Here is a 26,957-nt window from a genome sequence, read left to right as displayed (position 1 = left end):
GTTTCAGTGAAAAATGTTACAAAATAAGTAACACTAAAAGAAGACAGAAAATATTCACGTTGAAGAAACATTTATGTTAAGCAATACTGGAGAAAAGACTGTGAGGGAATGAAGGACTTAACCCCAGCCTGCATTGTACAAGAGAGAACATCAAACCAAGTCACTGAAACGAAGAGGGGGGGAAAAACCCCAAACCAACTAAAGAAACTTACTACATATCCACAGACTGACCTAATAAGACTAATTTAAAGACAAAAGACAAGGTAATTACCATGCAGTGTTTTAATAGAGGGAATTACTGCTTTATGTAGAAATAAGTTGCAGATCTTTCCTTTATTTTGTGAAACCATTTAGTTTTGTGAAGTCTAATCATTGGTTTAATTATTTGGGAACAACGCAGTGCTGTCATAGCTCAAGTCTGCATCTACCAGAAACTCTGCAGTGTATTGCACAGACAGATGCATATAACATATTAAAGAATTTTATCCTTTCTAGGATATGTTTTACATACTTTATATTAGAGAGGGATTTATTGTCAAATTAATTGTCTTCTGACATTAAAGGTTTAAAACCTTTTAATTCTCCCCTTGTATTACAACCTTTGACCCCTGAAGTCTTTAACTGGAAAAAGTCTATGGGGAATCTAGATTTTAAGTTTCATAAACATCAAACCTACAGGGAACACTGAACAAATTGTGGTTTTGATGTGTTTGTCCACAACATGCAGAGGTTTTAGAGTTATGTACAGTACAGCTAAGTGAGAGCTTAGTGAAAGTCATTTCTGGAAGAGAATAAAAGGTGTCTATTTGTCTGACTCTGCATCTCCAGATGCTTCTGAGGCATCTGTATCTATCTACTTTTCTTTGTGGATTACCATGAATTATGAAGGAAAAGAGCAATTGGTTTTGATACTTCTTGATGTCTAATAAAAAGTGAGTTGACAAAAGGAAGCTTTACAGTAAAATGCTTGCATAGAAAGTTTTTAAAAAGCAAAATTGGTTGGTAATAAGTGTATATAAACTATGTTGTTTCAAGGTCTGATGCAGTCCCCTGTACAAAGACACTGCTGTGTTGTCTACACCTACTTCAGATAGGAACAGATTTTCAAGAACAGTCAAGAGTTCACTCAAACTAAGAAAGGTAAGATAGACAAAAACATCTCTGTGTTTGTCTGAACATACGTCAGCAAGTGCCTGCTATATGTCTATTTTAATGTTATTTTTTTACACTCATTTTACTCCCTCTCCATCCTTAAGGCACGCAATTGTTCCTCAGTGGGTGTAGTTTGTATCATAAACCGGCTGAAAATACAGTTGTCTTGGAGCTATGCTGAAGCACAGCTTACATAAACCAGTACTTGCAACTAAACATTGCATTTTGGGAAGCTCTTAAAATTCTGCTGGGAGCCAAAATGGGTTCACCTGTACCAACTGAAAAGGGCTGATGAAGTGTCAAAACGCTAATTCACAAGATAGGAAGAGCAATGGGGGAAAAGTTTTAATTCCTTCAAGTATGCATTCACACTGATAGCAAATCATAACTAATTTTAGCATGATGAGATTTAGGCAAAGCTATTGATGAGAAAATGTTTTGCTAGATAATTCTTGAAGAAGTGATTTTTTTAAAGGCTTAGTGGTTATTGTGACTGCGCTGTTACATCATGAATGTGATATTATAGAACAATTTTTTAAAGGATATAATTTATTTACACAAATATGTACTTGTTGCTAAGTTTCACTTGCTTTTTGGCAAAGCAACCTCGAGTCATATTTTGCCTTTAAAAGTATAATTAAGCTTTTAGGCTGTGAAAAAAATGCAATGGGAAAAATGCAACTGCAAAATGCAGTGTAAATATAGCTACATCTTGATTTTGAAACATACTGCATGTGTTTTAAATTTTTATTTTTAAAATATATTTACACACATTGATTCAATGCTTCTTTTTTTTTGTCTTGCCTCCTATGTCTTTGAAAAAGCCTTACTATACTTACACATCATATATTTTCTAGGTAGTATAAATGCTGTGTCTTCTCTAACTTAACAAAAGGGACTTTTGTGATATGTCTCTATCTTAATGATGTTCTTGTTCCAACTGAAGTAACTGATGAATTCTTCTCACTGTCTGCTGATACTTTCAGGCAAATCCAGTGTTTTTAATTATTAAATTGCCATGGTTATAGAAGATTCCTGCAAATTCCCAGCTCTGAGGAATAATCTTTTATTTTAGCAGTATTGTTTTCTCTAAAGATATGCTAATTAAGTGTGAGAAATGGTAAAATCAGGACCTCAAATTAGATCATATTTAATCCTATTTCACAGCCTTTGCTCACTATATAGACACAGACCTGAGTGGAGCCTGGGTTAAGTAAAGCCTGGAATGAAAAAGGGGGTAAAATCTGAGATAGATTCTGTAAACGAGTCATAACAGGTAGCAATAATTGAACCAAATTCTGTAGACAGGAAAGAGTAGATTCCTGATAAGATTCTTCCACCAAATTTGACACCAGGTATAAAGCTGAGAGTGACATTAGAATTTTTTTAAGGGAGAATGGTAAAATGTGTTATTTAGTTTTGTAAATAACTAAACATTTTTTTCCAAACTGATTTTCAGGAGTAGATGTTTGCCATGAATTCATTTCACTTACATAAAGATTCACATCATAAGTCACAGCCATCTTCAGATTTTTGACCAAAGTGATTGAAGTTCAAGAAGTTAACAAGTAACTGAAAATAAGGACAGCCTGAGAAAATCCCAGAAATCATGCTACAATAAACAGAGTTTATTCATTTGTGCAACCATGGAAGCTGTCTCAAGTTGCCGATGTTTTTTAGTTGCTAGTTGTTTAGTTTTTTATGGAGGGAAAAGAAGGCATGTCATATACATTACAAGAGAAATTGTCCTGGGGACTTGAAGGAGTCTTAAAGATCAATTCCTATTCAAGTCTAATGATAGTAATAATGACTCTTGTTTAAGGTAGGTGGTAATTCCACTTAATGAGAACATTAACCAATGACTGTCGTTCACAGAGTTCTTTTTAACTGCTCTGATCATTGATTTTAGCATTTCTTCAGCTGTGACACATACATAGAAATTTAGTTGTAGTTGTTGCTAACTTTCAGGCTATGTGAGTTTGTTAACTATTGTGAAAAGTATGATCCAATAGATGTATTTAATTTCCTCCATTCCTTGATAATTACTTAGGAGTAGGTTCAAGTGTACTGTGCACCTTGCTAGCTCAATGGTTATATTCAGTGTTAGAAATGTACATGGCACCACAGCTCCCACACACTTACCTGCAGCTTCTTGGGATTATTTGGTTTATGAGCTGCATGGTTGCTGAGGAAGCAGCATTAGCTTTAAATGACACCTATTAGCTAGGAGCTGTTCTTCCTAAGGATAAAGTATTCTAGTAATATTCTAGTTCAAAAGCTGCCCTTACAGTCTCTAATCTTGCTACCTCAGAAGGAAATTGCTACCAACATCTGCACAAGTCATACTATATCTACTTGTAGTTGAAGAGTTTTGAGAAAATCTGGTCAGTATACCAATAATGGAATTTAGGCTATTCTTCTGCCTGTCAATCATACAACCTTCCTCCTAAGATGTGCTTTCTGAAAGATTTTTGCAATGCTTAACTAATTTTGGACCCAAGTTAATCATGAGCCTCCTGGACCACTGTGGTGCTATGCAGTAGCCTAAACTACAGGACAAAATAATTAATTTAAATTCTTTCTGAAGGGTCCTGACAAGGTTGTCAGTGGGTCTGTATGGGGGGAGTGTTGGTGATGAGAGCCTGAAATCCATTCCATTGCCACTGCTGGTGGAGCTACAGGTCCAGTTCCATGGATAGAAGAGCTGCACATTGGGGAAGAGAACAATAGCTCATGGTTTCAACTGAGAGGTCAGAAACTACTGTGACCCAAGCAGGTAAGTGAGGAGTTTGTTCAGGAGACTTTCTTCAAAACTGCCCCTTGATCCAAACAAAAATGCTAAACCAAATGCACCCAAAGCATGTAAGTGTTAAAAGTACATTGCTGTCTTTAGATTGCCTGTGCCTGACTGGCCTCACAAGGAAAGAATGGAAAGGGCCATACCCACATTTGCCTCACTTCAAAGAAAGCTGGTTTCCTGTGAAAAAAATCAATACAGTGTTTCCCAACAATATTTCTGACAGTTTCTACACTGACTTAAAGTGGTAGTATATGCAAACAGAGAACAGATACCCTGTAAAGTCTTTCTTTTTAAACTGGAACTAAAATTATATGCAGGCTGGTCTAGTCCTTGATATCACTTCCAAGCAAAGGGTTACATGAATTTGAAAACTGCTAAAAAGCTTTATGTTTGATTCTTTTCCATGTGTATCAATTTGGCCCCTCTTTCTCAATTCATTAGAAAATCACTTAAAAAAAAAGCAGTTTGATAATGATCACAATGTAATTCTCAAAATGACTTAAATTCCTCTGGTATTAATTGAACAAGATACTAAGAAGATTAAAAATATTTTCCATCAGGGATGAAGTGCATTTAATCTTTTATTGCAAAATCTCACGTTCTTTAATGTCAGGTTAGAAGGATGTGGGAAAAAAGTCTAATGACTAATCTCAGTAAGCTTATTTTCCTGAAATTTGCCACTGTGGGAGTATAACATGCATAAATTGGAAGGATTTTTAACCACTGTTTATCTGTGTCTTTTCTGAGTGGGGTTAAATCAGCTGCTGGTTAAAATCTATACCTTAATTCCTCACTGTACCTTACAGCAGAATTAGCAAAACTGAAGCATTCTGCAAACACAAGGCCAGGAGTGTTTTACTCTGAAATACAGATTTACAGACTAATAAATAATAAAATGTGTTGGACAAACTTAGAAAGTCACCTGTTTACTTTGTGGTTTGGAAGAATCTTCTAATTCTAACCAGTTAACCTCTTTTCATCACATCCTAGATGTACAGTCAGACCTGGTAGGAAAAAATTGGGAGATTCAGGTGAATTAACTTTTTAGACTATGCAGATGTCAAAAGGCAGCAGAGCTTTTCTCATACATATTCTACAAGTTTGATGTTCAAAGGTGCCAATAAATGGTTTTATGAGCAGATATTATACACAATGAGCCTCAGTGAGCCATATTTGAACATAGTGCTTTTCAAAGGTTTGTGATTTGGGGGAGGATAGGAAAAAACTAAGAATGGAATTATATCTCTTCTTTTGTAAATCCTGAGGTCCATAGTGTGGGACAAAACTTACACTGAATTATTTTCTATGAGCCACTACAAATAAAACAAATCAATTTAAAATTACCTATTTGTCCAAACACTTAAACCCCCTTGATCTGAATGGAAAGCAAAAGGTAAAAAACATTTCAGAGCTCACAGATACTCTAAGATGGTATTCTACAAAATGCAGGAAAAAGAGTGAATTGCAAATTTAGCAAAATAAACCAGAAACAAAGTATGAAAATCCTGTAATCACTCACACAGGCAGGATAAGTGATCTCGATTCTAACTGAAACATTAATATTGGAAAACCTTTTCAAATTCGGTGTTAAGTAGGGAAAGATTAGCAATCCATTTTAAAAATCAATGCTTGTAGTTCTTGTTCTTCCTATGTATCTAATAATTGTTTTTAAATAAGGGGGACAGAGACAAGAAGAGGTGAGCAGGAGTTTTGTTGGGGCAACCAGAAACAAAGTAGGATCAAGAAACAAAGGTTAAGAGAATGGAGCGAGAAGTTGCAGCTTATAGAGAAGAGAGGTGTGCCCAACCCAAGAAAGGGAATGTTGTGGGAAAAGGGCCTGCAATATGGAAAAGTCATTTAAGATAAACACACCCATTTGGATAAATGTAAAACTTACCAGAAATTAGTTACTTCTTTCTGCATTTTTCACATAGCACTGACCATAACTTTATCATATAGGAACTTCTTAGATGAGCACCATCAGTTCTTCTAAGCACTCTTAACTTCCTTGAGAGATGTCCTCCAAGTCCTTGAATACCTGAGAGTTCTTGGGTTTTCCAGTTTGGGCTCAGGGTATAGAGAATCCATTCACAAGCTCGTAAGAGAAACCAGTGTGTACATCTTCATGAACACAATTTTTATTTTTTCTTTTAATACAGTTGTGTATGCAACAGAGGCAGAAGCCAATCTTCTAGCAGCATCCTAAGAGACATTTTTATGAACTTCAGAGCAGGAAGTAAGTAATCTTTCAGCAGGTACACTTTCTGACTAGGATATATTAATGCTTATATTTCTGTGAAAGAATCTTAACAGGGTGGTGGGAAAACTAGCATTGCTATGTACAGATAAAAATAATAGAAGCAAAAAAGGTAGCATGTCTTTTCAAGGTCAGTGAATCAGTGAAATAGCAATTGATTGTAAAGCCCATGTATTACTCATAAAATATACTTGTATTTTTCTGCCTGGAGAATTCTTTCCCTCCTCTCAATTCAATTTTCTCCCTATTTTTCTCTCTTGCTTTTTCTTCAGTTTATTTTTCCTCACTTAACCTCTGACTTTCTCTGATGCTAAAAAAAGAACAAAAGGCAAAAGCCTACAGGAACCAGCATAGTCATACTCTTGTCTTTTACTGTCCACACTGCCTTTTAATTTGTGGGAGAGAACAGCAGGGGAGATCATTTCATGCTGCATATATTGCTGGCATGTGGAATCAGGAAAAACAGTCTCACTCCTGACTTCCTTTGAGAGAGGCTCCCTCAGCCAGGAAACAATTCCCTTAATGAAGCAGCCATGCAGTACCAGGGCAGCCCAGCAGCCTTTGTTGTGATATTCAAATCTTGTATGCATGGCAGTATTTTTTACCAGCTCTACTTGTAGTCTTGCTACATTTATAGGTGTGTTGAATTTTCAGGTTTTAAATCATCACAGTAAAAAATAGCTCACTCTTTCTCATTTATTTGCAGAGATCCCATTTTTGTCACAACTGTCTTATTTTAAATGTAACTGTCCCAGATTTGGGTTTCCTAACTAAAGGAGGAGGTATAATGTGGATGATACAATAATTAAAACTATGTACAATACACTTTCATGTCTCTGAATGTTTGTTTATTCTTTCAGCTGTTCTTGCTTTAAATTCCACAAATCAAGATATGAAGCACATGAAAGGCTTGGGCTATTCTGCCTTTCACATCATTAAAATGTAGTGCTGTTGTCAGGATAAGCTTTGTTGCTGTTTGATAAATATTCATAAAACTCAATGAATGCAATTCAGCAGAGTTCTGTAATCTCACAAAGTAAGTTGTTCTAAAAAATCTTATCAGCTGTGCTCAAACTGCCTTTTACTTTTATACAGTTTTCTCAGCTAAAAACTCCCAAAAACTAATAGTAAGAGTTAAGAGTTGTTTTATATTACAAGCACAGAATTATTAGAAACTTTTCTAGGATTGTGGTTTTTTATTCTGTGTGATAAGAGTAATATTGCAGAAGCTGACAGGTGTTGAAGCAACACCAAAAACTCAAGAGCATTGTAGGGTCCCATAAGGACTGCAGGTCTATGCTGTGCCCCAGGAAGTGTTAAATGATGTGAAGGGCTCTTTGGTTTAGGTGGGATGGCTATAATTTACATAAAGCAAAACACAAATATTTGAATTCAACTAAAATATAATGTAGACATTGTCAGGATACTCTTCCTTAAAGTATTTATTTTAAAGCATCGAAAAAACTTAAACCATAAGAATCACTAATGATAGCAATGATCCTGACATTGAGTCTTGGAGTTGAGCTGCAGTGACTTAGCCTGTGCATGTTTGATCACTTTGAAAAACAGTTTTCCCACTGGTGTGGTTCTCTCAGCACAGCTCCTGCTGTCATCAGATCAAGGATTTCTGTCAGGTTGTACCTGCATTGATTATGAGTTTGGCATTTGAATAATTCTTTTTTCCAGACCTGTTTAGTATCAGAGATATTCTAAGGGCAAAATGCATTTGCAGACAGGATGAAATTATGGAACAGGAGAGCAGGCTTTAGTGCTGTCCAGTAAATGATCACAGAAGTTCACTTGACTCAAGCATTCCTAGTGGTGCTTCTCCTCTAGTTCAGTAAGGGTGGAAAAATGAGTATTTTGGGTTGGAGTACTTTGGGGAGTGGTCATATTAAGGTGTGTGTTATTTTCTATCTCTCTCGAGTAGAGCCCAAATTTTATCTCTAAGGTCATCCCAGACCCATGGCTGTTCTCATGCTAGCCTGCCTACACGAGTCTTTTGGGAACCTTAGAAAGATCATCTGAGTTGAAATAAGGGCTTTTACTTCGTTGGTAGCTGTTAGTCTAAACTATGTTTTGACCCCCATCAAGTATGGCCTGGTAAGCCAGACACAGGTGCCTGCCTCCCTGGGCAGTTTCGTATTTTGTATTTCTCCCAGAGGCCAGGTGAAATGCGTGACCCTGTTTTCCTCCGTTTCAGGCCCTAGTTGGGAGGATAAACACCCAGCTGGGATTTGCCTCTTGCCCTCCCCAAGTGATGGGGAGATTGAAGGAGGGAGGTTCCTGGGCTGACGGAGAGCTTCAACGCACGGTTCCGAAGGGTAGTACCGGCATTCTCCTCAGAGCCAGCACCCCGGGGAGCCAGCCAGGACCACTGCCGGTGCCACGGCCCCGCGGGGAGGGGAGTGCAGAGCAGCTGGGCCGCCCGACACCCGCTGGGGCATTGGCACAGGCGGCCGGGGCTGGCTCCGGGCACTGCGGCGGCCGCGAGCTGCCCCTCCGGGAGGCGCGGCTGCACCGGCAGCCCCAGGGCCTTGAGGCGGGGAGGTGCCGGGGCACAAGCACGCCCGGGGGCAGCGCTCCCGTGAAAAGTACTCGAGGGCTGCGGAGAGAGAGACTAGCGAAAGGGGTGATTTCTCCGGGGAAGGCGGGCTGAAGCGTGTGAGGGAAGGGCACCCGCCGGGGCGAGGAAGGGCCGCTCGGTGCCGCTGATCCCAACGCCGCCGCCAGCCTGGGCCTCACCCACCCGTTGCAGGCCCGTCCCCGCTGCTGCGCGTCAGCCGGGCGCGAGGCGGGGCTGAGGAGCGCGACGCGTGCCGGGAACGTGCCGGGGCCGAGGCGGCTGCGAGGACCGATGGATCCCGAGGGCGCGGTGAGCAGCTCGGCAGGGCCGCGGGGCCGGGCAGCCGCCCCGGAGGGCGGGAGGGCGGGCGGGCAGCGGGACCGTTCCGCTGGGGCGCCCCGGCTCGCGCCCGCCCGCGCGGGGCCGCCATTTTGTCTGTGGCGGCCTCAGGCTGTGGCGAAGCCGCTGGGGGCCCGGGGGTGCGGGACACCGGGCCGGAGCGACGGGGTCTGGCTCGGACCTCGCCTCACACGGGCTGTGGAAACTAGGGGTGTTCAGGGAGCTACGTGCGCTTAACCACCAGGCCTTCGTGGAGTTAGGTTGTGTGCCCATGGGTGTGTTCAGTGTCAAAGTGAACGTAGCGGTTCTGCTGCCGACCAGTTGCCAGGCGCACTAAGTAATCCATAAAAATATTTGTGAATGTGTATACCCATATTATTTGGAAAATTTGTTAAAAAGGAAGTTTACAAAACAGTAGAAATAAATGCTTGAGCAAGTGATGTGCTGATGGCACGTACTTAGTTTTTTTAATACTGTTTTCTTGCCACACTGATGATAAAAAGGTGGTTATCCCAATACAAATTTTAACATGTAACCCTTAAAACTCACTGGGATTTAATGAATTTACTATTGTGAGTTCATAAGTGGTATATTTAATTCCTCATCCCTTCCATTGGGGTTTTTACTTTTGTGGCTTATTTTAATACATCAACTGTTAAAACGTGTGCAGAGAAAATGCAGTTTGGGCTCTTTGAGGTAAGAATCCATTTTGGCTGTGCTGTCAACTGTTAATTATTATAATTGAATCCAGGAGTTTTTGTGCTGAACACAATTGCCAGATGATTGTGCAGTTGGAGTATTTGGTGTGAGAGATGGAGAATGTAACCTGTTCCTCAGGAGTTTTTTGCTGCAAAAGTGAGTCCTCTTGGGGACTGTAGTGGCTGTGTTGGTTCCTTGCCTTCTAGAGGTGGGGCTTGCTCAGGTTAGTACTCTGGGACGATATTCTCAGTAGGAGAGATGCATACGAGATTCTCTTGAACAGATCAGGTTAACAGCCTCAGCTTTTCCTCTGCCCCAAGTGTGTGTGTTTTAGTACATTCAGAAAGGACTTGTGTCTTCTCTGAACCAAAAACTGTGCTGGATTTATTGTCTTTAGGATAGCCACAATAATTGAATTAACCCATTACATAGAATTAGTCGGAGTAACTCTTAGGTAGCTAAAGAAATATCAAATAATCCTGTTGGAGAAGTTAGTGACAAAACTATGAGGCGGCTTTCCAGCTATCATCTTCACAGTTAGGGTTGACTTTGTAAGGCAGTATTATTTTGTTTTGGAAAGAGTTTACAATAAAATTCTTTCACACATCACAGGTATAAGCATGCTGCAAGTTAAAACATCAGGCAAGCTTCACCAAATAATGGTTTCCACAATATCCCATTGTGTTATGTTCCTTACTGGGGCAAGTGCAATCTGGTTGTTCTCTTGCACAGGGAATTTCTGTTCAGATGACTGTGTGCTGTGTTTGTAGGCCAAGAGGGTGTTGAATTAAAATACCAGTTTTCAAGACCTGTTCTCATCGTGTGTGTGGAGCTTGTTGACTTTGTGTGGTGGAATTACGGATGCTTGGCACTTAGAAAATGAAGGCTGTTGCAGAGAAAAGAGTTGTGTAGCTGTGTGTGAGAGCTGAGATTGAGTTTAAAATGTCCATTCTATATAGGGTTAAAATAAGGGCTTCTAGTAGATAGAAGATATGAAATTATTGATTCTGTCATACAAAATAACTTGAAATTTATGCAGCAGAGTGCTTTGCAAATTGAACCAAGATTGGTGTCCAGTTTGGAATAGTGTTTAACTTTAGACTCCAGACCATAGTTTATTCACCAAGTTACTGAATTGATTAAGATTGAGCTTGTGTTTAAACACTCAGCTGAACATAAACATTCTGAATAAAAATGTGTGGTTAATGTTCAGTATCTGCTGTGCCTTCCAAAAAAATCTGTGTGTATTGTCTGTCGAGAGTTGTTTCATTTCTGACAAATACCATTTAAGATTTTGAAAATGTTCTCTTTCAATCAGCAGGCCACTGATCAGATGCAAACAGAATCTTTACCTTCATGTCCCAACACTGTGTCACCGGTGAGATTAAATAATCTGATCGGTTCTCCAAGGTTTGGAACAGTTACTCCAAATCGTGTCTTTGTTGGAGGAATTGATTTTAAGGTATTCTTCTCTCTTTTTACTGGTAAATTATAATTAATAACTGTATAAAAATCAACAGGGAAAAGAGAGAGAGTTGGTAAATCCTCTTCACTTCAGTAGCCAAACCTTCAGTAGAGAATAAGGCTTTAAGCCTTGATTTGCATACTTGTCCTACAAAGTTGACTCTGTACACCTAGCTGCTAGAAGCCTTTGACACACCACTTCTTCAGAGTTTTCTTTTTTCAAAGAGGCTAGCTTTTTATCATCATCAGAGCTGATGGCAGAAAAGCATGTGGAAAGTTTTGTTTATGTATACCACTTAGTGCAATTTAATAGACTGTCACAATGTTTCATATGGCCAGTGGAGCAAATGTCAGTGGCTTTTGTTCTTCAAACACTTCTGGTTCACACAAAGAATTACAGTGTGTGCATTCCTCACCATAGTAATTCTCCTAAAGGCAAGAGTTTGTTTTTAAAATAAATACCTAAGCTTCTCTGGGTAATTTGCATATTCATCTCAATTCTTAGAATTCTCCTGCCTTTGTGTATTCCCTCAAATCTTTAAATAGCAGTGAACATTGGACCACTCTTGTTCAGTTGCTTTTTTGTGACAAGCTTAAGGTTTTTTCTCTCTTCCTACTTTAGATAATTAATTAAGCCATTGACTTTTGCAAAATGTGCTTAGCTTTGCTTTGTTCCCACCAAGAGCATCTTCCCTGCCTTAATCCTCCTAGGCTGAGACCTTCTGAGTACTGACTCGTTTGGAGAGGAACAAGAATTGACAATTCTCTCAGATTATTTTGCATAACAAGTGCAAGAAATTCCAGAATCTTCTAGTTTATTTGACTGAGATAATTTAAATAGAGGTGCTCATATTTCCAGGTTTCTTTCAAGTTGACTTAGACCACTCTCCATTGAAATAACATTTTCTTATTTACAGTGAGGAGTTCGTGTAGTGTGCCTGTATGTGTTTGCAGACTCTCATCTTAAAATCACTTCAGAAAGAGAGATCATGGTATATCCATTGGATTTGACCCCTAAATCACTATGATTTAGGGGGATTTTTTTTTGTTTATGTGACCTCTGTGTATCTATATGCTCTGCTGTGTTGCAGTTGAAAGTATGGCAGTGATTTTTCATACTGTAAACTGCTCTAGTACGTAATTAACAGAAACTGAAATTAATTTCTTGTGCACCTGCTTTGGTGATCTTAACTGTAAAAGGACAGTTGTTACATAAATCTACTAATGAGAAGTTTTAATGAGAAGTTTCTAGAATTATTACTGAATAATTAATGCAGTAGTTAAATGGGCCCTGAGGCTCATACTTGCTCATTCTTCTGTCTTCATATGCAGGATTATAATTAGTTTGTAGCAAACTTCATCCAAAGTATGTCTGTTAATAGTCTTACGATAAACATTGAACTAATTAATGAATTAATTGAAAAACTATGCAAACCAACTTTTCCTTTTTTTCTTTCCCTCTTTATTTACTGTACTAGACTAATGAAAATGATCTGAAGAAGTTTTTTGCTCAGTATGGCAGTGTGACAGAAGTGAAGATAATAAATGACAGAGCTGGAGTATCAAAGGGGTTGGTATAGTAGAATAAGTGTGTTGTGGAAATTGAAAAGAACAGAAAGCTGACTATAGTAAATTTGATGGATGTTTATAGTTCATAATATTTTATCATTGATGTTTCAGTTATTCCATGTGTGCAAAAATCTGTTCTTGCCCTTTATTATCTTTAGATAAATGGCTCCAATTTGCATAACTAAAACTCTGTTAGTCATGTTATAAAATGAAGCTGTATGCAGCTAGGACAAAATCAATAGTTTCCACTTTTTCAGGTTTTCTTAATGACTATTACTCAAGTAGATTATGCTAGCAAGGTTATTTAGTTATTAAATATATTTATTTCTATTACTGGAAGCCAGTATGGAAAGGAGCCTAAAATGGAAGAAGAGCTGAGGTTCACCTGATTGTGCTGGAGTGCATGGCAGTAAAAGATTTTTGTGATTTTTTTGTGTGCCCTTTTTTAGAAGGGCAGCATAAGGGACAAATCTGATACTAAATCGTGGTTACATAAAACAGAGACTGAGACTGGAAGTCACCAGTAGGAGAAATTACAAAGAACAAATACGGAGAAGGATTAAGATGGCATAGTGAAATTATTGTTGTTATAACCCAGAGAATGGTGATGTAAATAAGGTAGGGAAGTGCACTGCCAGAGAAGGGGGGGAAAGAGGGCTGAAGCAAAAAGGAATGTGCGTGGGAGTTCACTTCTAAAGCTCTCTCCTGAGCAGCAAGGCCAGTTTTAATGCTGTTAGAGCTTAGTATGTATCAGCAAGTTATGTTCTGAGCTGCAACTCTTAGCACAGAGAGTGCACTTGCATGACATCAGACTTGGTCCCACATCTGTCACCAAGCCTCTTGCCCTTTTAGTGAATTCCAGGAAGTATCTGAGAATTGCAGTGTGTGTGTCCATATAACCCATAATAATTATGCAGTTGTGATTGCCAATGTGTGTCTCACAGCAGAAATGTTGGAAAATAATTACTTTCCCCACTCTTAGATTTCTGTTGAACTCCAAGCACAGGCTTCATTGCTTCTGCTTGACAAATAATTTTAAAAACTTATGAGTTTGTGATTACATCTGTTAGTTTGTTGTCCAGGCAGTCTACAGAATGAGAAGTCTGTGTAGGTAAGGTCCTAAACAGGGAAATACATTGTCTTCTTTGAACTTGGAAATATTTCCGGGTTTGTTTATATAAGCAATACAAGAGAAGCCTACAAATTTGAAAGTGCAACTGGTCAGATTTACTGAACCTCTGTATGTAAATTAGCATACAAATGTTCACAAAGAATGATAACCTTTAGTGCAAAATCTGATCTGCTGGCAGAAGGGGCAAAATCTCATACCTTCTGTAATCTGACCCTGAGAAATGAACCATGACCCTAACACGTACAGAAATACACATTTCACATTTCAAAGATTTCAAAAATATTTGAAATTTAGGAAGTCAGATTTAATGGAGTGGGGAGGAATGTTTTTTGGGTTTTCTTATGTATTTGTTGTATACATTCAAATACTTACTTTGCACTGGCAGTGCCACCCAGGTTACTCTGGGAATGAATTGAGGGGGTTTGGAAAAGCAGGAGTTCTGAGTGGAAAGCCTGTTTAATTTATTGCAGCAGTTAGAGGAGGTATGGTAAAAGGCACACAGTGTCACAAAGTATGAGAATTGCTTCATCCTTGATCTCCACAGAGCTCTTTTTTAATGCTAATCCTGTTAAGAACTACAGGAGAATTCACGGATAATGACTGCACCACTGCTTTTCCTGAGAAAGTGGTTTGAAAATAGTGGTTTGTGCTTTTGGCAGTGGGGAGCATTCACAGTTGTTGCTGAAGTAGGTGGGAGCTGTACTATGAGTTACAGTGTAATATTAACTTTAAAAAAATCTCAAGTGTCTCATCTTTGGTCACCACAAGTGAAAGGTTTAGATCAAAATCTTTGTTTAATAGCAGTGAAGGAATTTAAGGCTGAGTAACAAGAACAGTTGGTCATTCATGGTGATATACTGTCACATACTTGAATGTAATAAGGAAGATGCTAAGAATACAGTTATTAATTCAGTGTTTACTTCTAGGGTTGTTTTTTTTACCCAGTAATTTATCTGGTAATGTCACTTGTACTGTACATCAAGTAACTACATGCTGTGTTTGTAAATAGAAATTTTAGAGGTCTAGCTTCTGTCATTTTTGTTCAGGTATGGCTTTGTTACATTTGAAACCCAAGAAGAGGCACAGAAGATTTTACAAGATGTAAGTGTCAGTCCCCATTTTGTTTCTCTTAAATGAATTAATTCATTTCATACTAGGCCTGAGTAGTCTGGTCCTCTGTTTGCCAAGTTGCATTTGAAGATGAGTTGGTCTGATAGTTAATAAAATGGTTTAAAGAGACCTAAGATAACATTTGGAGATCTAAGGTAAGATTTATACTGAGATACTCTGCAACTAAGGAAGGAAGTTCTAGTTCACAGTACTGTTTTTGGCTTTGACAATGGTCTGTATTTTCTTGGTCTACAGTAGATGTAGTTATGAGAACTTTATCCTTCACATTCCACTGCTGTCAAGATTTTTGTGTGGAAATTAGGAAGATAACTGCTGTCTTTTATTCTGTCATGTTTGTTTGTCAGACCTGATTTAATTCTTTTTAGTAACTCTTGGGTTCCCTTGAAGCCTTCAGTGATGAAGCTCAAGTCATTTAATTTTTACTTCTCTTAGCTACGTTACTGTTTTGACGCTCCTTGTAGAGCCTCCCTTGAGACACGGTCAGCTCTTCAGTTCGTTTGGTTTTGTGAAATGTGTGCTCTTGTAATTTGTTTGGAACGTATTGGAGACATCTGTCAGTCAGGAGTTACTCATTCATGTGAGAGTTGTCAAGGTGCAAAGGAAAAAATCCAAAAAAATGGCATCTGAAATGTGCAAATTGCTTTTTCACAATTAGAAGGCTGGTTAAAATGTTGGAAATTCCAAACCTTTGTTTGATGTTAATGGAGCTAAAAATGTATACAAGCAACAACGTCTTGAGTCAACTGGCTTTCTTGCCCTTTTCTTAAGTTGCTTTATTTCTGTGAGCTAAACACCAGTGATACTGAATACCATTTTGTAAATGGTACCATTTTTCCCCTTTTGTAACTGAAGGGCTGCTCCATGTGAAGTCTTACTGATGTCTTTCTTTGCTTGCTGTAAGGTCTTTAATTTAGATGTCCTAAAATTCTATCACCTTTTTCATCTTTGCACATTTCTACTATTTCATATTAATCTTAAACTCATGTAGCATCTAGATCTTTCTCCATCTTAAGCTGAGTTTCTAGGCTTCAATTTATGTATTAAATTAATGGAATTTTGTTTTATACTCTTCAAAAATTTTTTATAAAACTCTGATCATCCTCTGATTTTTTTTTTTGTCCTACTCTTCTACTTTTGAGTAATGCCTCCAGAACTTCCTTTTCTATGTGTTTGTATTACAAACAGACCTTGAGGAGTTTCACCAGATTTCCATATCCTAGGGTCTGCTCTCTTGCTCAATATATCTAACCTACTAAGTTATTTTTTACTTCTCAGATGCCTAAGTCTGTGTAGAAAATAATAATGTCTTGTTTCTTTAATTCTAGGCTAAAAAACTCAACTATAAGGATAAGAAATTGAATATTGGACCAGCAATAAGAAAACAAGTGCGGAGTCCTAATGCTCGTATGTATTTTTATTTGTGTATTGTCAGGATGAATGTAAGTTTTTAACCAAGATGTTTTTAACCAAGACTAACCTGGTCTTACACTGCACTGGTTTGCAGTGGAAGCAAATGCATGTGTGTGGAAGTGTTGAAATAAATAGATTTATTTCAACACGTATTTTTAATCTCTCAGTATGTTGTTTCTTTTACTTTATTGGAGTTTCTTTTACTTTATTTTATGAGAAGTTTGCCTCCTCCCTGCCTTGTGTCCAAGTGTGCCCTTTTCCCTTGTGTAAGTGTATAAGATATTATTTGCCCAGGGGAAATTGAATGCTTTTTCCAACTGTATAGTTTCTTTGCTCTAGAAATTATTCAGTATGATCTTAGCTCAGTCATCATCAAGAGATTGTGTGCTTTATTTCACTTGCCATCTTTGACTTGTGCTTTCTCAGTTGTGTTGCCTGACTTGTGAGGCTTCCTGCCTCTGACTCTTATAATGAATGTGTATATTGATAGAAAAGGGGCATATCTCTATGTTTTACCTGAGACATAAGGCAAGAGAGGGGTAAACCAAAAATCTTAAAAAAAGCTTTTTGAAGAAAGCAGCTGTGTTCTTTTGAGAGCTTTATTTGTGGACCTGTTCAACTACCTGTTGTCTCTCATGTCCGGGATAGATCTGTGATACAAGATCATACTGGCATCCAGACACATCCTAGAGCCTGGTTTCAGTATGTCTGCTCTCATGCTCAGTGTATCTCAGTCACCAAGGATGTTTTGTCCTACTGCAGCTCATCTTGGGTTCGTGAAACCAGAACACCTGGACTTTAAATGACACTGCAGAGCTGTTGTTCCATTATATTTTGCAGAATTGAAGAGCTGGACAATATAGTACTGTCCTCTGTAGCCCACATAGTGCTTGTCTTTCATAATGTAAAGTAAAATGATTTTTAGCTCTTCTGTCATCATAGGATCATTTGTGGTAAGAGCTTTGAACATAGCTGAGAGAACCACTTGGTTTGCTTTTCCCAGCATCAAAATGTATTTTTTTTTGTCAGTGAATTTTCTGTGTTTGATGGCAAAGATTTCCTTTTTCTTTGCCAGAGACTTGCTGAGCACTGGCATAAAGTTTGTGCAATGTACTTGGTAGCTAGCAGATAGGATTGTTGGCCATGGGATCGTGTGCGTCTCCTCATCTGAGATACCACTAAGTGCAACTCTAGGTTGCTTACTGGAGCTAAAACAGCCTTTAGTTTTCCTAAGGTGTGCTTAACATTATCCTAACCAACATCTTAGCCTGTCTATGGGTAATACTTCATCTGTGCTGTATCCAGGTGTCCTAAGGTTTTTCTAGGAATTAGTCAGCCTCTGACTATCAATAAAAGCTCTTGAATCCCTGTGGGACCCTTCTTGATCTTCCACTGAGCATTCTGGTGATCTCTGCAGTGTTCTGTGTGTTCATAAAATGGCATTTCATAGTAGCTTTTACTTCTGCAAGGCAAAATGAAAAACTGAAACTTTGTGATATTGTTTATATTATGTTCTTCCTGATTTTTTTTTCTGTACTATATTACTATTTTGTGATTTCAGCTTCAGCTACAGAATTCATGGTGTACACATCTGAAAAAAAGTTATTTGTAAATAAATTCTTAAATATTTATTCCAGGTTCTGCTGTAACACCACAAGCTGGTACAATGTATGCAACTACTGCTGTATCACCAGAAGCTGGTACAATGTACTTGACCACTTCCAGTGGATATCCATATGTTTACCATAATGGAGTGGCTTATTTTCATACATCTGAAGTCTCTCCTGTTCAGCAACCGTGGCCAGTAAGGAATTTATTTTGCTATTGATGTTTCTCTATGGCCCAGGATAACTGCAGTGTTTTCAGGTCCCTTCTGCTTCAGTTTCTTCAGCTATACCTCATGCTAGATGTTTAAATGGCTTCCTTATATTAGACTGTTTATTTTGTGTTGTTTTGGGTTTTTTTTAAATAACACTTCAGTTTATTTTGTTTCTACAGAGGACTTTTCCTTTGGTGTGGCCTATTGAACAGGGTAGTTCATGATCAGTCTGTGCCTTGCCCCAGGAATAAGTTTTACTGTCTCTAGGTAGTGATGGCCTAGTGCTTTCTAAAATAGTGTAGGTGGCTATGCCAGAGATTTTTGTTTGATCTAACATAAGTCATTAGAGACACTGGATTTGAAGCAGTTGAAGTTAAAATTTTGTGAATAATTTTCAAAAGGGAGGAGGGTGGTTCAGCACTGTAGTGCTCCAGAGCTATGTGTAGTAGGAGTGACAGTTTATGAAATTGCTGCATTAAGATTTGTAACTTCTTTTCTTTTGAAGTCTCGCTCTGTTTCCAGTTCACCTGTGATGGTTGCTCCACCTGTTTATCAGTCTCCTACGTACCATTATCAGGTATCTGTTTGAAAATTATTTTCAGACCATCACTAATCCTCCAGCCATGCAGTGTTTGTAGCACTGTCCCAGGTCTGCTTATTCTTAGGAAATAAAAAGGCTTTTAATAATAGTAGTGTGAAACACATTTTAACTTCATTGAAGATTTTTCACTATATACATTTATTATACAGTTTGTTTTACTTATGTGACTACAGGAAAGTTTAATAAATCACATTTTCTTTTGTGTTGCAAGACAACTGGCTTATCATCGAAGCCAAACTCCTGCTCAGGGTAGGGCTGGTTAGATCAGATTTCTTGGATACTTGTTCAGTTGGGTTTTAAGTAGCTCCAGTGATGAGGGTTTCACACAGCATTACTGGAGAGCCTCTTCCTATATTTGACCCTTCTCATCATAAAAGACTCTTCCCTTAAATCTACAACATTTTTTAGTTGTCCAGCTTGGTTCCATTGATTCTTGTACTCTGATGTCCTCTATTGAGAATCTGACAAGTATTTTTGAGGTTTATGAAATGGTCAAGTTGGAGGCTGAGTGGAAATAGATGATTTGGGGCTTAATGAAAATCATATTTCCTCTTTTTAGTTGAGAATTAATTACAGATTTGAGAATAATAATATTCTATGTGTGTTTGTTCTTCACCACATTAGTGACATCTTCTTGTTCAATTTTAGGCACCAACACAGTGTCTTTCAAGTCAGTGGCAGTGGTCTGTTCCACAGGTAAATACAGTTCATAGTTGCAGCATTTTACCGTTACTTTTTACCTAATTTAAAGGTATGCTGTGCTTACCTAAGAGTGATATTTCCCACTATTCACAACTTGGTTGAAATTAGTATTAATTGCTGTATTTTAGCAATGTATTTCCAACATTTACTGCTACAACAGAAGGCATAAAATAGCATCTGTTGAAACGTTAAATATAAATCTCATGTAAAGAAAACATCTTCCCCTCCCATTCCATTCAGTAAAATATTTGTGTCAAATTACCTAACAAATTCTTTAAAAGCAGATAAAAACTGCCAAATTTTTCCTGATTAAATAAATGGATACCAATTAACTGGTAATAACTGTGCCATTTCATAGGAGTGGAACTATTACAGTCCCGTGGATACACTCAGGGTGAAATTAGACCCAGGCCCTTGAAGCAGGAAGAAGATATTGTTAACTTAGTTATTCTGAGGGGAGAGTTTGAAAGAGTAGCTTAATATGGAAATCTTGACACTTGAGGTACTCCAAGAGTTTGAACCTGAAGGAGGATCAAGTCCCTTAGGTTTGAACTGTTACAGTGCAGCCTCATTACTTTAATAACAGCCAGCCTTGGCCAGTTATGGCCTGTTCCACTCTAATGGATCAATCCACTGTTTTGAAATCAGGGTGCTGAATTAGAGATACTCAAATTGCTTAAAAAAAACCCAACTTGTTTTCCTAATGTAAAATTGTTGCAAGGGAAAATTTTACTGTAGTATATTTCTGTGATGGTAAGTATGAATTTTAAAAGTTCTAGGATTTTGCAATGTTCTCCAAAATGTCAATAAAATCTGAAAACATAAAATATGAAAATATAAAATTAAAAGACTTTTTTTCTCCCACTGCCTGACCTTTCTATCCACTTCTCTCTCACTTAATAATTTCTTTAGGTTATCAAAGGTTAATTTAACACTTTAAAATAAAGCTTTATCTTTTTTATATATAGCAAAGAAGACTAAAATAAGCTCTTCTCTTTATCTTGCTTAAATAATAAAATTTATTAGAATAATGTGTTTTATTTTAGTCTCCTACCTCTTCACCTCCACTCCTGTATCTGCAACCATCTGAAGTCTTTTATCAGCCAATAGGAATTAACCAGGAAGCTGGATGTATATCTCCACCTCTCTTAATGGAAGCTGCAGTTCCTGAGGTATTTTTAAAAATGTAAAAAAAGCATACTGAAAATCAAAGTGCTTGTTTACAATTGAAAAATACATTCTTTTATTTTAATCACTGGCTGATAGAGCAGTTCAACTGCAGGTCAACTGTTCCAGTACTTGATGTTGATGTTAAATAATTTCAGGTGTCTACAAGTTAGAATTTCTCTTCCTGTCTAGGAGATTGCTTTGATTCTGAAATATTTTAGAGAGTCACAAATCTATTACAGACAGCAGTATAAGGACTTGTCAATTGTGTGCAAGTAAAATGAGAGTTTATTCTTTGGAGTGTTTGGTTTAATATCCCTGAACCACAATAGTTTCCTGAAGTAATTCTTGTGTGAGTAGAAGCTTGTTTCTAAATATTCTAATGATCTTAATTAATTAAGAGTGCTTTATTGTACTTTAAAAATCTCTTAAGCATTAGAAATGTTACTGATAGAGAATAAAAAAAACTGTAAGCAAAAAATAGTTAATCTTTCAGCCAATCTCTTCATAATTGGATATTAAAAATAGTAGTAAATGGCTACAGGAAAACTGCATGACATTTTCAATTTGGTACTAATTGGTACTTCTCAAATATTCATTCCACATGAACAAAGAGGCCGAAATAGATGTTAAATTAGGACATCTAATTATTAATACTAGTAATCAAGTATTGTTCCAAAAGTAAATGGGTGTTTTATTGCTACAATAGAAATTCCAAAACTGGTATTTCAGACATCGCGAGTGGAAAATTCTGACATGCTGAAGTAACGGGGGAATTTAATTTCCCTACAAAGATAGGGAATACTACAGGACTTGGGTTATGGGAGGTTTTCTTCCTTTTTGAGAGTGCATAAATCTTGGTATTTATTTTACAATCATAATCTTATTAACAGTACTATGTGACCTTTACATTTTCATGATTTTGATATAAAGGTGTACAGAGATCTGGACTCTGTGAGCACTAAGGAAATAGATGAAATTTTTAAACTAATATTTAGATATAATGTACTCTTGGTGTACAGGTAGGCAATTCATTCATGTTAAAGGGAGCAGCGTGTCAAATTTCAGAAGAATGGTGTAAAATTCCAAGAATAGTCTGCATTACTTGTATTAAATATTTTAAAAGTCTGATACTGCTGGGAATTACATTTTCAATGTGCTAATCACACATTTAAACTGTTACTATTAGAACTGAGTGAAATGGATTTGTAATAGAGAAGCTGCACTTCTGTCAAGGAAAGTGATTTGTAACACTGATTTTAGATAAACTAAGTTTACTAAACTTTACTAATCAGTTGGGAAAACATAGATTTAAATATTGAAATGGTGTTTTTTTGAAATAGTTAAGATAAACATAACCCATAATCTGAAGCTTTAAGGATTCTAAATTTATGTGAAAGCCTTAAAAACTTAACATTGTGAAACAAGCTTTTATGCTAATTTTTTGTACTTTTTTTTTATACCAGCTGTATTCTGATCATGGAGTTCAGACTCTACATCACCAGCCCTATGTCCAGAGTCACATAGCCATGCCTGCAGCTGTGAGTATCAAACCAAGATAGTTACTGAAAGTAAGGCAGGAGGGGAATGGATGAAAACATCTTTTATTAATGAATTGGTAAATAAGGAAATGGGAAATGTTGGAGAGAAACTGAGATTTTTCGTCAATTAAAGTTTTGTTACAGAGGGACAAATGTTACATATTTGGGAAAACTACCAAGTCAAAACACCACTAGTTATTTTAAGACTGAGCTACAAAGTAAACTGCAAATAAGAAACATTTTGAGAGGAAATTGTGAACTTTATTTCCTTCTTTAAGATAATGGTTACAAATCCTTGTTTCATTCTCTCGGTCTTGACCTTCTATTCATTACTTCAGCCTTAGAGGAGCACCTCATGTCTGAAGAATGGAGATTTTGAAACACGGAGAACAGAATCTGTCCCAGTTAGTCACCTCTGGGTGTTTTCCTGTGCAGTTCTGATTTAGAAAGGCCATTTGAATATTATTCCATGTCACCTGATGCAAGTTCTTGACATTTTTTGGCTTCCAGTTTAAGGTCCTCTTGCCTAAATTAATAAGGTTGTTCACACCATACATGAAATAATATCAAAAATTATTTGCCTGAAGACGGAGATCTAAAGTTGTCAGTAATTCCACTTGATATTACAGCACTTACTCTTCTGTGAAAGGTGCTTACTCAGCTGCAAGTGGAACATGAGTGGATGAAAGCCATGTTATAAACTCTTTTCCAGATATTTTTAATTTATTTTACTTTTCTCAGCATTTTTCCAGACTCTTGTGTAACAATATGTACTAGATAGTTCCAGCAGAGGGGGCTGTAACCTTAGTGTTGTCTTGGAAGAAAGTACACTGTGTTTATTGCCCATTCTTTCCTGTTTTCTCAGAAATCTTGTTACCTAAAATTGAAACTCTGCTCTGTTCAGGGCTTGAGTAGATTCACACATAGCTAAACCCTTCCAAAGGCTTACTAAACTCTGATAAAATTGTTACAGCTTGATGCTGAATAACCTTTGGGTTTTAAGTTTTATTTATTTAGTTAGCTTCATTTACTAGTAATTAGTAGTTCTAAAATAGAGCTCTCCCTTTTAATTTTTCATATTACCTTTTCATATACCCACTTGGACTTTGAATATGTTTCCCAGGTAATGAATGTGATCAGCTTGCATTGTTTCTGTCAGTGTGGCTGAGCTCTCATCAATGATTGAAAAAGGCAAATGCTGTCAGCACACTGCTATGTGTTAGGCAAGTGGCTGTGGTATTACCACCTGCTCCCCAGCTGCAGAAGGCGACTGCCTGGTGGCTGTAGTCTTCTTAAAATACCCCAACAAATATATCTGCTGCTTGAAAACTGCCAAGCAGTGGCCACATAAGAGAAAGCAGGTGCCTGAAGTAATGACTGTACCTTGAAGGTAATCTGCTGATTGCCTCTACTGCACTGTGTATTCCCAGTGCAATTCCTGGGCTTCATCTTAGGAGCTGTAATTCAGGTGGTGAGAGTAGGATGCTGCAGCTGGTATCCAGATATTTTGATAGTTGTATACTTCTTACAGCTTTCAAATGTAGCTCACAGCACATCATTCTCTGTTCTATCATCAGTAGAACCGGTATTAACTACTGAGTTACATCAACAAAATGCTGGTTTTAATAGTGCTTAATGAAAATTAGCACTATTTTTGAAGACATTCTCCAAACTTCCAACTGTAAATTATTTTGAGATCCAAATTTGATATTTAAGATCAAGTTTGAATCAAAAATATTAATCCCTTCCCTGGATCATATGTTTGCTTATGACATTGAATGTATTTACTTTAAGCTTAATTCTTTCAGCAGTTAATAGCATGTTCTGTTGATGAGCATGTGGAAGTGACTTCAGATGTTTACATCTATACAAATGGATAAGGCTAACATTTATTCTCAAAGACTGCCAGGTGGCACTTTTTCTTAGGAAGTGAGAAGACTTCTTATTTCCACTGGATGTTTCAGATCCTCTGTCATATTCTAATATGGAGATGAATGTTTGGGTGTTTCCAGAGGGAATATGTTAAATAGTGTCTGGTAGTAAAAGTTACCTGGGCTGTAGTAACAGTGGAAACTTGAGGGAGGATTGAAATTTGTGTTCTTTGATTTCAGGCCCAAGACAAATATCTGTGAATTAAGTTTTGGTTTTCGTAAATGGCTGTCTTAAGTTCTGAGGCACTGGCCTGGTAAATGTTTATTGTATATTTTGTGGATATATGAGGGGGACCCTTGAGGCCTGAGGAGCTGAGCACACAATTGTAGTCTACAGAGAGTGAGCAAAGTATGAAAGATTGCTTTTAGCTTTTTTTTTAAATTTCTTATCTTTTTGAGCTGCAGTGTCCCCTTTGGGGGGGTAGGCATGGTTCTAGTCTGTCCCAGTTATTGCTTTCCCATAGATTGTGTCACGCAGCATTTTTTGGTGGCATCAACAGTACCAGACAATAAAGTGTCATTTGTGCTATAGTTCATGGATGTTTGCATTCAGATCATAAATGGTGCATGATGACCTTTGGATTGTGAGTGTTCTGTAAATTTAACTGAACATAGCACACTGTTTTTCTCTGCAGTTAAGAGGAGTAAGGGAAGATTTGTGTTCAGTGTGCATAATGCGTATAAATGTATGCATGTTTGTGAATGTTTGTGTAGATACACATGCAAGTAGATTTACAATACACATGCAAGTAGATTTACATTAATTATGTCTTTCATAAGAGTTCTGGTGTAATCATTTGGGGAAAATGTACTTATTTTATACTTGTACTGCATGTTATAGTCTGATATTCCATCTGAAACAACAAAAATATTGCTGCATATTTTGTGTATAGGTAAGTGAAATTGAACAGGGCTAAACCTTTTGTTTATAGATATGTTAGTCTAAGGACCATCAATGTAAACGTGTAGTTATGATTGCCAAGAGACTTATCACCAGCTGCAGCTAGGTCTGTTGTTTCTGAAATGGCTATTTTAAACTCCACTTGCTAATTTGATGTTAACATGGAAAGGTACAGGGGTGCATGCTTTTTCTCATTGTTTCATTTTGTGTTCTCCTTACAAACTTCTTTTTCTTTTCTGTTAAGTTTGCTCTTACTTAGTTCAGTTTTGCTTTGTCTTTAGTTGATGACCGTATGGAGCATTCACTTATAAAGCATTTGGGCCACTCTAGTCTATCTTTGCTGATTAATTTTTTTAATTTTTTTTGTGTCCAGTCCTTCCTGTGTGGCTGAGATCCATCATCAACATAACAACTAGCAGCTGCCAGTTGTGGAATTTGGGGTCAGTTGTTTCATTGCAATGCTTGCTATTTATGAATTAGTGAGTAATAAAACGTGCTCAGATCTAGCACAGTCTGTAGCGTCACTTACCTGCTTCCTGCAGTTTGACATTTGCTAATAATTCTCTTCATAAAACAAACTCTGTATAATCAATGTCATTCATTCCTGGGATGGTAATGTATATGTAAACTCCATCATCATTTTAGTTTAACTGCCTGAGTTTTATGTGGGTTTGGATTGTTTTCCTTCAGCAAGAATGAAGTTTTCAGTACTTCCAATGTAGAATTTTTTTGTTTCTGAATAAACCATTCTATTTCCCTTTTGACAACTTCTTCCCTGTTTCTCTCATTCAATGCAATTTACAGTACCTTGTGTTTATAAGGCTATACTCTGGCAGGTGCTCAAGCATGCTTTTATAGTGAAAATGCTGCCTCTTTTTGTTGCTTACACTTTTTTAAAAATTAGGATTTTGGTGAAAGGAGGCCCAGGGAAGAATATGTTTCACACAATATAAAATTAGAGTCAACTCCTTACTTGACAACCTTTAAACAACTCACAGTAGCAGGGCCTTGCTGTATGTTGTGACTTCTCATCTGCATATGTGCCTGTATGATTTATCCCCAGCTGTGGCTTCTAAACAAGTATTAAAAGCCTGCCAGTGTAAAACTGAGGATAATTTTCTCAGTAGACAAAGAGAATGTGTTTGTGTCCTACCTATATGAGATAAACTAATATGAGATAAACTAAAAAAAAAAAAAGAGAAATATATTGGGGTGGAAATCCTGTAAAGTTGATATGAAAACTAAAGAGCATGGAACCTTGGAAGTTTTGGAAAACAGTGCACAATATGATGGGGGGTTAGTAGATGATGGAAAGAGTCTGATGTTTTGAGATTATAGTGGGTTGGATATCCTGATAGAGGTGTATGAACTGCAGCTGATTGTGTTAGGAAACTGTCAGAGCCAGAAGGGAGGGTAAAAAGTTAAATTTAACAAAACAAAGAAGTTAGTGCTGAAAAGGCCTGGGATAAGAAATAAGGTTAGACAAAAAGGACAGTTTGAGTCTGTCATATGGAATAGTTAAGAGTGAAAGAGATGGACAGTGGAAATTTTGTATATAGAGCAAATTTGGGAGATAGGGAGACTGAGAGAATTTGATCTTTGGAACAAGAAACAGAATAGTACAAGTATTCTAAAATCTAAAATTTTGCCAGACCTAAAATGGTAGCTGTGTTTTCTGCATCTTGCCATCCTTTTGTCAGCAGCTAGTGACATCCGCTGACAAATTATGTAAGCACAGTCCATTGCCTCTCAGTTTACAAATAAAACAGCTTTCAG

The 26,957-nt window shown here is 37.4% G+C and overlaps 1 protein-coding gene across 1 annotated transcript; it reads left to right on the top strand.

Moving 5' to 3' along the window:
- The first annotated feature begins 1,061 nt into the window (after positions 1-1,061).
- BOLL (boule homolog, RNA binding protein) lies at positions 1,062-25,633 on the top strand. The gene is made up of 13 exons (XM_033065042.1): positions 1,062-1,140; positions 3,834-3,928; positions 6,112-6,188; positions 11,132-11,275; positions 12,756-12,847; positions 15,025-15,079; positions 16,435-16,513; positions 18,157-18,323; positions 18,844-18,915; positions 19,588-19,635; positions 20,688-20,813; positions 22,275-22,349; positions 25,555-25,633. Exons 4-13 carry the CDS (start codon positions 11,147-11,149, stop codon positions 25,570-25,572), a joined length of 861 nt encoding a protein of 286 aa, XP_032920933.1. The 5' UTR covers positions 1,062-1,140; positions 3,834-3,928; positions 6,112-6,188; positions 11,132-11,146; the 3' UTR covers positions 25,573-25,633.
- The last annotated feature ends 1,324 nt before the right edge of the window (positions 25,634-26,957 follow it).

Source organism: Catharus ustulatus, chromosome 7 (genome assembly GCF_009819885.2).
Source record: "Catharus ustulatus isolate bCatUst1 chromosome 7, bCatUst1.pri.v2, whole genome shotgun sequence".
Taxonomy (NCBI): domain Eukaryota; kingdom Metazoa; phylum Chordata; class Aves; order Passeriformes; family Turdidae; genus Catharus; species Catharus ustulatus.
This window is presented reverse-complemented; position numbering and strand designations above follow the sequence as displayed.

Bases quoted from the DNA above. Each gene is read 5' to 3' on its own strand.
- BOLL (XM_033065042.1), top strand. From the start codon at position 11,147: ATGCAAACAGAATCTTTACCTTCATGTCCCAACACTGTGTCACCGGTG. The intron at 11,276-12,755 runs GTATTCTTCTCT...TTACTGTACTAG, and splicing joins TTGGAGGAATTGATTTTAAG to ACTAATGAAAATGATCTGAA. The intron at 16,514-18,156 runs GTATGTATTTTT...TATTTATTCCAG, and splicing joins AGTGCGGAGTCCTAATGCTC to GTTCTGCTGTAACACCACAA.